Source organism: Chrysochloris asiatica, unplaced genomic scaffold (genome assembly GCF_000296735.1).
Source record: "Chrysochloris asiatica unplaced genomic scaffold, ChrAsi1.0 scaffold00197, whole genome shotgun sequence".
NCBI classification, from domain to species: Eukaryota; Metazoa; Chordata; class Mammalia; order Afrosoricida; family Chrysochloridae; genus Chrysochloris; species Chrysochloris asiatica.
In genome coordinates, this window is record NW_006408715.1 from 688,018 (window position 1) to 697,903 (window position 9,886).

General features: G+C 39.7%; 1 protein-coding gene across 1 annotated transcript in view; it reads left to right on the forward strand.

Moving 5' to 3' along the window:
• Positions 1-8,680, forward strand: part of MTHFD2 (methylenetetrahydrofolate dehydrogenase (NADP+ dependent) 2, methenyltetrahydrofolate cyclohydrolase) — a 14,083-nt gene extending 5,403 nt beyond the window's left edge. Inside the window, exons 2-8 of the mRNA XM_006872406.1 lie at positions 1,080-1,264; positions 3,185-3,307; positions 3,718-3,870; positions 5,095-5,202; positions 6,599-6,691; positions 7,232-7,357; positions 8,494-8,680. Coding sequence (XP_006872468.1) covers positions 1,080-1,264; positions 3,185-3,307; positions 3,718-3,870; positions 5,095-5,202; positions 6,599-6,691; positions 7,232-7,357; positions 8,494-8,654 — 949 coding nt within the window. The 3' untranslated portion in view covers positions 8,655-8,680. The remainder of the gene's footprint in view (positions 1-1,079; positions 1,265-3,184; positions 3,308-3,717; positions 3,871-5,094; positions 5,203-6,598; positions 6,692-7,231; positions 7,358-8,493) is intronic.
• The last annotated feature ends 1,206 nt before the right edge of the window (positions 8,681-9,886 follow it).

A 9,886-nucleotide genomic window follows, 5' to 3' on the forward strand; every position in this document is an offset into this window, starting at 1 on the left:
TGTTGTGTTGTGAAGTGCCATCGAGTCGGCTCCAACCCAACAGCGACACTGTATAGGGTTTCTGAGGAGCAGCTGCTGAGCTTGAACTGTTGATCTTGCAGCTCAAACGACTTTGCAGCCCAGTGCAGTAACCCACAGCGCCACACCAGGACTCTGCATATATAGCGTTGTTGTTGTTATGTGCCTTGGAGTTGGTGCCGACTCATAGCGACCCTTTACAGGGTTTCTGAGGCTGTAAATCTTTATGGGAACAGAAAGTCTCATCTTTCTCCCACGCAACAGTTGGTAGTTTCGAACTGCTGACCCTGAGGTTCACAGCCCAATTTGTAACCCACTACGCATTTGAAGACAGGTAGTGAAATACACTGTTTTTGAAGATGTATGTGACACCATTCTTTTTGAATTTGTCATTCCCAGCATAGTAGATCATATGATTGTCAGCTTCAAAATGGCCAATGCCATTCCATTTCAGCTCGCTAAAGCTAGGATTTGATCTTCATGTGTTTATTTTGACAACTTCCAATTTTCTTAGAATCATACTTTGTACATTATATATTCCGATTATTAATGGATGTTTGCAGCTGTTTCACCTCATTTTGAGTTGTGCCCCATCAGCAAATGAAGGTCCTGAAAACTTTGCTCCATTCACATCATTATGATCAACTTTACTTTGAGGAGGCAGTTCTTCCTTAGTCATGCTTTGAATGCTTTGCAACTTGAGGGGGCTCCTCTCCCGGCACTGTATCTGACAGTATTCTGGTGTTATTCATAATATTTTCATGTTCTGGCACTATGCCTGCTATTGATAAGGTTTTCAGTGATTAACCATTCAGAAGTAGTCTGCCTGTCGTATGTCCTAATCTTAGTCTGTAAACTCAGCTGAAACCTGTCCACTTTGGACGGCCCTGTCGGATGCATAGTTTCCAGCATTACAGCAATAGGCAAGTCACCACAGTAGGACAAACTGACGGGCTAGTGGTGACTGGTGTTGAGTAACTTTTTTTTTTTTTTGTAGTTTGGTCTTTCCTTTAACAAGCATTCAAGTTATTAGGATTTGTGATTCACGTTGTCTTTCGTAGAAATGAAGCGGTGGTCATTTCTGGAAGGAAACTGGCTCAGCAGATCAAGCAAGAAGTTCATCAGGAGGTGGACCAGTGGGTGGCATTGGGCAACAAACGACCACACCTGAGCGTGGTTCTGGTCGGAGAGAATCCTGCAAGTCATTCTTACGTCCTCAACAAAACCAGGGCTGCTGCAGATGTGGGTATGTGACACTCTCCAACCCTGGCTGCTGATACAGTGAGGTTTCTTTTTACTGATTAGAAAACACAAGCAGAGGAGACTAATGTAATTGAACTGTGTTCAGAACTTTGTCATCAAAAAATCAGGTTCTGTCTATGGAGGCTTGGTAGAGTAGAGCAGGAGGAATGTGGCTGGTATTCTTGGGGTCTTCTGAAATACCAGCTAAATTCTGTTTTCAGTCTTAACAGTTGGCAGATGACCTTAGCCACATTTTACATTTCCTTTCTTGGGCAGTAATTAGAGTCTCTAACAGAGGTGTGTGTTTGGGCATATGCAGTATAAGGCAGTGGGGCCTGGAGAGGAAGAATGATGAGACTACAGTGATGTGGCACACAGAACACCGTACAGTCATAGATTTGAAGGAAATGACTCTGACTTCTGGCAAATGGCCTTTGATCCCTTCACTGATTCATTCCAAAATCAGTTAAGTTGCATAGTTTAGACATAGTTGGAGTTTTGATAAGATAGAAATGAGAAAGGAGGAAAGCCAAGAACAAAGAAGGAACTGGACTACCGGGGTAGTTGTCTGCACGGGCCACTGGCTTCTCCATTTTGAGGCCAGAAGAACTAGATGGATGGTGCTGGGCTACCACTACTGAGCATCCTCATCAGGAGCACAATAGATCGATCCTGGTCTAAAGGGGGAGAAATGTGGAATTGAACTTAATAACAGGTTAGTCCCAAGAGTAAAGATGGTCACAAAAATGGTATCAAAAAATCAAAAAAATCTGTAAAAAAGTAATTGGAATTTTTGAATGCAGACGTGGGTGAGGTGTGTGCTCTCACTGTACCACAGACGACTATGTCTGCAGACAAGGGGTGTGTAGCTTCAGATGTGCCTCTGTCTACTTACCCAGGGGTCAGTGTCAGAGTGCAAAATAATGCCTTTCTGTTCCAAAGGGCTGTGAGAAACCACTGATGTGGCTGGGCTGAGTGTTACTGGGCCGATGAGCTTTTGGTATATATTCTATTCTTTATCGCTAAGGAAGGAGAGCTCCTACCCTTTTAATTGAAAAAAGTCTTCAGACATCCCTAGGAAATAACACTGGTGTGGCGCTGTAGGATATGCGCTGGACTGGTGACTGCCAAGTTAGCGATCCACAACCACCAGACGCTCTTGGACACTCTATGCAGGGTTGCTATGCATCCGAACTGACTCTGGCATACAACCTCCATATGAAATAGCAAGCCATGATTAAAAACAGATATTGGGAGGTAGTATGGTATAGTGGAAAGGAGCTCTGGTAGCGTAGTGGTTACGAATTGAGCTGCTAACCCCAAGGTCGGCAGTTCGAAACTACCAGCTATTCCGTGGGAGAAAGATGAGGCTTTCTGTTCCCATAAAGATTTACAGCCTCGGAAACCCTGTGCCGGGGTCACTATGAGTCGGAACCGACTCCACGGTGCTTAACAACAACATGGTATAGTGAAAGGCATTGCCCTTGGGACCACAAAGGTCTGGGTGTGGTGTTCTGACTGTCATTAGCTGTTCTGTTATTTAATCTCACTTAAGACTCTTAACTCCTTGGTTGTAAAATGAGGTGCATGAGGATTGCATAGTTACCTGCTGTGAAGTCAGTTCCAACTCATAACGACCCTGTATAGGGTTGTCTGAGGCTGTAAATCTTTATGGGAGCAGAAAACCTCATCTTTCTCCCAAGGATTGCATTAAGTCAAGTAAACAGAGTTTCGAGCTAGCATTCGCTAATGTGTATCTTTGTGAAGTTACTTGTTTAGGTTCTTTGTGAGTCAACTGAGCTTTTCAACTACCAGGATGTGTGTGATCATGAAAAATCTCTATGTTTGAGGAGCATGGCAGATAAAACAGAAGTGCTTAGAAATGCCAATGTATTATTTTAATCTTGGAATTATCTTATCCTAGGAATCATCAGTGAAACAATTTTGAAACCAGCTTCGATTTCCGAGGAAGAACTGTTGAATTTAATCAATAAACTCAACAACGATGACAATGTAGATGGCCTCCTTGTTCAGCTTCCTCTTCCAGGTCAGTTTTGAGCTCCCCCATTTAAAATGGTTTCTGAGGAGTGGAGAGGCTTGCTACTCTATAAACCTGGCCCCTTACAGGAGAGTTGACTTTAAAGGGGAAACAAACCGAGAGAAGCTATTTGATTAGATGTGGGCCAGACCTGCTCAGACTACCAGTTATCTCTTAGTTTTCGCTTGAGATCTTGATTTGGAGGACATTGGAGGGAAGCAGTTGTACAGAGGATTTTGGCTTTGATATTAGCATTTGGTTTTGTTTGACATGAGTCTAGTCGGTGTGGGTGAAGAAGTGAACCATGGAGACAAGGTGTGGAAGGAGATAAGACTTGCCTAAGAAACCAGGCACACTGGAGTCAAGCAGTGCTGAATATGTAATGGTGATCCGAGGCCCGCATGCTGATTCTTTTTCAGAGCACATCGACGAGAGAAAGGTCTGCAATGCTGTTTCTCCAGACAAGGATGTTGATGGCTTTCATGTAATTAATGTGGGGAGAATGTGTTTGGACCAGTATTCCATGTTACCTGCAACTCCATGGGGTGTTTGGGAGATAATTAAGCGAACAGGTAGGTATATCTAATATTTGTATGGCTGTTAGTATTATATATATAAAAAAAGTGATTCTTGCAAATGGCAAAAATTTATATAGTCCCAAAGAGTGGAAGCCCTCACCCCACATTCTTTAGTCCCACTCCCTAGAGGTAACCATAAATATCTTATAACTGTTTGTGTTATTTAATCTAGAAGTCACAGTGAAGAAGACTTAAGATTGAATAGTGTGGTAGATAGTTTACAGGGTACATTTCCATTTTGCTTTCAGTCTTCCCTATGTGTGGCAAGAGGAGTCCCTGGTCATGAGGTGCTGTAGAGTCGGTTCCGACTCATAGCGACCCTATGCACAACAGATGAAACATTGCCTGGTCCTGTGCCAATCTCACAATCATCATTACCTTTGAGCCCATTGCTACTGCCACTGTGCCAGTCCTTGTGGGAGTCTTCCTCTTTCACGCTGACCCTTCACTTTGCCAAGCATAATGTCCTTCTCCAGGGACTGGTCTCTCCTGGGAATATGTTTGGAGTATGAGAGATAAAGTCTGGTCATTTTGTCTTCTAAGGAACACTTTGGCTTTACTTCTTCCAACACAGATTTATTTGTTCTTTTGGTTAATACTCTTCTTCACTATAACTCAAATGTATCAAATCTTCTACGGTCTTCCTTATTCACTGTCCAACTTTCAAATGCATATGAGACTATTGAAAATACCATGGCTTGAAGGGTCAGGCGCACCTCAGTCCTCAAACTGACATCTTTGCTCTTGAACACTTTAAAGAGGTCTTGTGCTTAATGTAATACGTTATTTGATTTCTTAACTGTTGCTTCCATGAGTGTTGATAGTTGATCCAAGCAAAATTAAGTCTTTGACAACTTTAATCATTTTTCCATTTGTCATAATCCTTTCCCTGGGTGGTACAAACTGTTGAGAACTTAGCTACTAACCCAAAAGTTGGGAGGGGGGGTGTCTTACAAGAAAGGCCTGGCAGTCCGCTTCTGGAAGGGCATGGCCTTGAAAACCCTAGTTCTGTTCCAACACACATGGGGTCACCAGAAGTGGGAATTGACTCGGGGGCCACTGGTAACTGGCACGTGTAACAAGAGGGCTCCAGCTGACTGAGAGGCAGTGAGCATGACCCCATTATGAAAACAAAAGCCATCTGACTTCCTTTCTCTTTACTGCTCCGTCTAAGGCAGCCTGGCACTAATTTGAATGTCATCTACATTATTTTTACAGGAATTCCAACCCTAGGGAAGAATGTGGTGGTTGTTGGACGGTCAAAAAATGTTGGGATGCCTATTGCGATGTTGCTGCACACAGATGGGGCACATGAACGTCCTGGAGGTATGCGAGTTCAGTGTGTCTTCTCTCTCCACTGAGAAACTTCAGGATCGGAGCGTGTTGCCTGTGTGGTGCAGATTGTGGCAGAGCAGCTTCTGTCTGAGAAGCTATATCCAGTGTTACAGAGAGTTTGTTATTTATTGGTTATGGAATTCTTTGAGAAATGAATGTGCCTCATTTGAGTTTGAATTTGGGTATAAACATACTTCTAGACATGAGACTTTACCTTTAGTCATGTAGAATGATCTAAATAGTTTTGCAGTTAGAAATTTTCAGTGTGACTTTAACAGTTGGAGCTCAGTACTGGTTCTAATTCAGAGATCGTTTCTCAGTCTGTGCAATTTGGTAGAAAAAAACAGCTTAGACCATTGCAAAGGCTTAAATTGATCTGAGTGTAATGTCATGTCAAGTCCTTGATTTGTTTGAGGACAAGTCTCATAAATCCATGTCAGCACATGTGATTATGATCTTACACGATTAGATCAGAAACAATGCCAATACTCGCTTTTAAATAAATCTTTCAGAATACTTTTTAAATGCTTGAATAATTAATTCTGTTGGTGGTTTCCTTAAAAAAAGGTAAAATCTTAAAAGGTTGCCAACTAGGATAAGGAATAAATTCAATCACGTATGACTCCAAAGGACAGTGCTAGGACTGACTAATGGGTTAAAATGTTAAAAATTCAAATAAAAAAATCTAGCATCAATTAAAAAAAAATATATATATAGATAGATAGATAGATAGATAGATAGATAATTTATATATGTATATATAAGATTGTTGTTGGAGGCAGGGCTTGATGGCACCTAGAGTGGAGGTGCAGTGAAGTTCGCCATCAGCAATACCATAGAATACCAGGCAAAGCAGATCCAGAGCAGAGCTCTAAAACTCGGAACCACGTAGGTACAAATGTTTTAAAAGGTTTGAAGGCTTATAGCTAGTGGAACTTGAAGCGAAAGTACGAAATTTCATACTTTTCATACTTTTGAATCTGCCGAGCTCTGTGGCCCGGAGCCCACAACTTGGGCAAGACCAAGTGGGGAAGCAGACATACCACGGAAAAACGCCCCAGGAACCTCGGAGCAAATGTGGACAATACACTTTGTTGGTGAGAAGGTCAGGTAGATTACAGGATAAAATAGGCTACTAATTGGAGAGAAAAGTTAATGGTCTGTAAGGCAAACTCAAAGAAAATGAACACTTCACAACATACCAAGAACATGAAAATCTAAGAAGAACATGGAAACATTAAAACTGAGGAAACTCACTAGAAAGAATTTCTACATTGCATGACTAATTAAGAACTAAGATTCTCAGCGACAAAAGCAACTAAGGAAAACAAAGAAGTACTATTTCGAACTTTTCGCAGAGATCATGACACCGGTTTTTCCTTCCCAGGTGATGCCACTGTTACAATATCTCATCGGTACACTCCCAAAGAGCAGTTGAAGAAACATACAATTCTTGCAGATATTGTGGTGTCTGCCGCAGGTAAGAACATAAAGGAGGAGGATAGAAGAACTTCTCAGAAAGGTAGGAATGCACCCCTAGTTTGTGCTAAGTCTGGAGTTTGCCTGACTCATGGTCATTCATCATCCTCCTAGAAATGAGATCTTGAGCTACTTAAAAAGATGAGGATATAGTTCTGCTTGGCTTATTGGTTTCCAGTATTCTACCATAGATGGAGTCCTGATGTGGTGCTGTAGGATAAGCACTGGGCTGCTAAACCCACCAGCTTAAACCCACTGCTAAACCCTTGGAAACTGTATCAGGGTCATTTGAGTTGAAACCAATGCTATGAGTTTAACACAAAACCATAGATTGAAGGGATGAATGTTGTTTCTCAAGCTTCAAAATATTTCTATCTACTATACAAAATTTAAATAGTTCTTTGCCTAATATAGGCTAATCCAGGTTTCTTCTTAGAGGTTTTTATAAATTGTTAGTAAATCTGCCAGATCTGTTGACATTGAAACTGGACAACAGTATAAATTTCCATGCTAAGTAAACTGATCATATTCTTATTTCTAGGCATTCCCAATCTTATTACTGCAGATATGATCCAGGAAGGAGCAGCTGTCATTGACGTGGGAATAAATAGAGTTCAAGATCCCGTGACTTCTAAACCCAAGTTGGTTGGGGATGTGGATTTTGAAGGTAAATTATATAATTGTTAAAAAAATGAACTTAGTAAATGCTTCCTTGTTGTTACAGTGCCGTCGAGTCGATTCTAACGTATAGTGACCCTGTATAGGGTTTACAAGGAGTAGCTGGTGAGCTTGAACCACTGACCTTGCAGTTCAAACAGCTTTGCAGTCCAGCGCATTAACCCACAGTGCCTCACCAGGACTCCTTAAGTAGACATTTAAGACAGATTATTTTCTTTAAGCTTGTTACCATGGTATTACCATTTTAAATGCTTTCCGTATAACAGACACCTTTTAAAATTATAGCCATTCTAGAAATATTTTAGGTGTGTGTAGCATGAAATTATGGAGAGCTGGTATAGAATCTTTTTAGGGAGTTGTTTATTTCTTAAGCCTATTTTGTCAAGACTTTTAACATGTCCAAAAATCTAAGGAAGTGATTAAAAAATTTTTTTTGTATTTAAATCTTTGAGTTTCCTACAAAGGCTTGTAGATTTCCCATTTTCATAACGAGAGGAGACATTACAGACCTAGAATGTTAAAGACAGCCTTGGAAATAGCCACATGGCTGACATTTTGGTAGATGTCTAAGGTCTTGAAGTATCATGTTTAACTGATTTCATGTTGATAATCATCTTTCTAGTTTTCTGCTTAAAATAGCCAGATTTGTGCCTAGCTAGCTAAGTAGGTGCCCTTTGAAGATTGGATTAGGAAAATCATACTTCTTACTTGCCTGAATATTACTGTGCTTGGTGTTTTGGACAAACTGTACTTAAAATCGAGAAACTGAGGTAGGTATTAATTTAGGCAGTACTTATTAGAATTATTCTAGTTATACCTCCCACATATTGAGATGCTTGTTTATAAATGGATTTAATGAGAAGAAACTGTACATATGGCTGGCAAATTATAGGTTATTCAGATAAACCGATATTAACTGATCATTATTTTGTGTTATTTTAATGGTTAAAAAATTACTCTAGAGAAATGTAGATGTGATTTGTGTGTGGGGGTGTCTGAGGTTTGTGAAGATGCTTGTGTATATTGTTGCTTTTTCTTGGCATACTTTCTTAACATTTAAAAATACATACATTGCCTTTGTTTAAAAGGAAGTTAAAGTGGAGTGCCTTTCCTGTTTGTATGTAGGAGTCCGGAAAAAAGCCGGATACATCACTCCGGTTCCTGGAGGTGTTGGTCCCATGACAGTGGCGATGCTAATGAAGAATACCATCATTGCTGCAAAAAAACTGCTGAGGCCTGAAGAACGAGAAGTGAAGTCTAAAGAGCGTGGAGTAGCATCCAACTAACTGTTGTATTATCTGGGTCATCAGCAGTGCTCCAAGCCAATTCAAGAAGGAAAACAGGCCAATAGAATTGCAATATTCTTTATTTATTGTTCTAAAATGGTATAAAATGATACTTTATATTTATTGAAAACTGAAATGGGTGGATGTTTGTATACATAACTTTGCAGTACCTCACAGGTGATCACTCCAGTGTCATGCTGGGTCTTAGGATCTAGCCAAGAGCAGCCATTAACCAAGTGATTAACATGGGGATATGTTAATGGATGTTGAACTTTGTCAAGCCACTTCAGTAGTTAAAATTGGCCTTTTCTAGGATTGCATTTCCCAAGTGCTACTCCAATAAGAGTTGATACTTCAGGTTCCAAACCTACTGAGTTCAACTAGTCAAACCAAAGGAAAAATGTTGCTGGAGAAAATTAGGGAAAAGATAAAAAGGAAAAAATAATAGCTGGGTATAAAAAAGTTACCCTTATTTACTATTGTCTGATAACCAGGTTTATATAAAATAAAATTGGATTGGGTGAGAAAGCGACATGTTAATAATATTCCTAAACTGTCATATTGTAGATTAGTTATTTGGAAAATGTTTTGGGTTGTATTATTTGTTACTAGCTCTTGTTTTATGTATGTTAGTATTGAGTGAGGTCTGCCTATTTTAGTTTTCCAGGACTGAAAAGCTTATCTTAGAAGTTATTCATGTGTGTTGTCATCTTTGGCTTTAAACATTCTTGTTAAATATTTGTACTACTAAAGGGAACCTATATGGTTTATTGGTATATCTTGAAACCTATTTTTGAAAAACAAAATAGATACAATGTTGGGCTTGATAATCATTAGGCAGCGTATATAATGAGTATGCAACTCATTTTCCACCAAAGAATTGCTGTTAGCTGCCTGATTTTCTCTGATGTACCTGTTGGCTTTCCTGAAAGATTTTTAAGCATATATGTTAATAATTGAATTTAACCAGACTTTGATGAAAGCTTTTAAATTTTTATTATGTTTTTTTTAATAAAACACTTCTGTCTGGTATGGAATGAGTTTCTGAAATATTGAACCATCCTACTTGTTGTCATTGAACTAGAATTACTTTTTTTTTTTAACTTTTTATTGTAAATTGAGTGAAGGTTTACAGAACCGATCATAATCCCATAGTCAACAACTATACATTTCATATCACAATGATTGCAATCCACTCCTATCAATTAACAGTATTTACCTGTGTTGTTGTT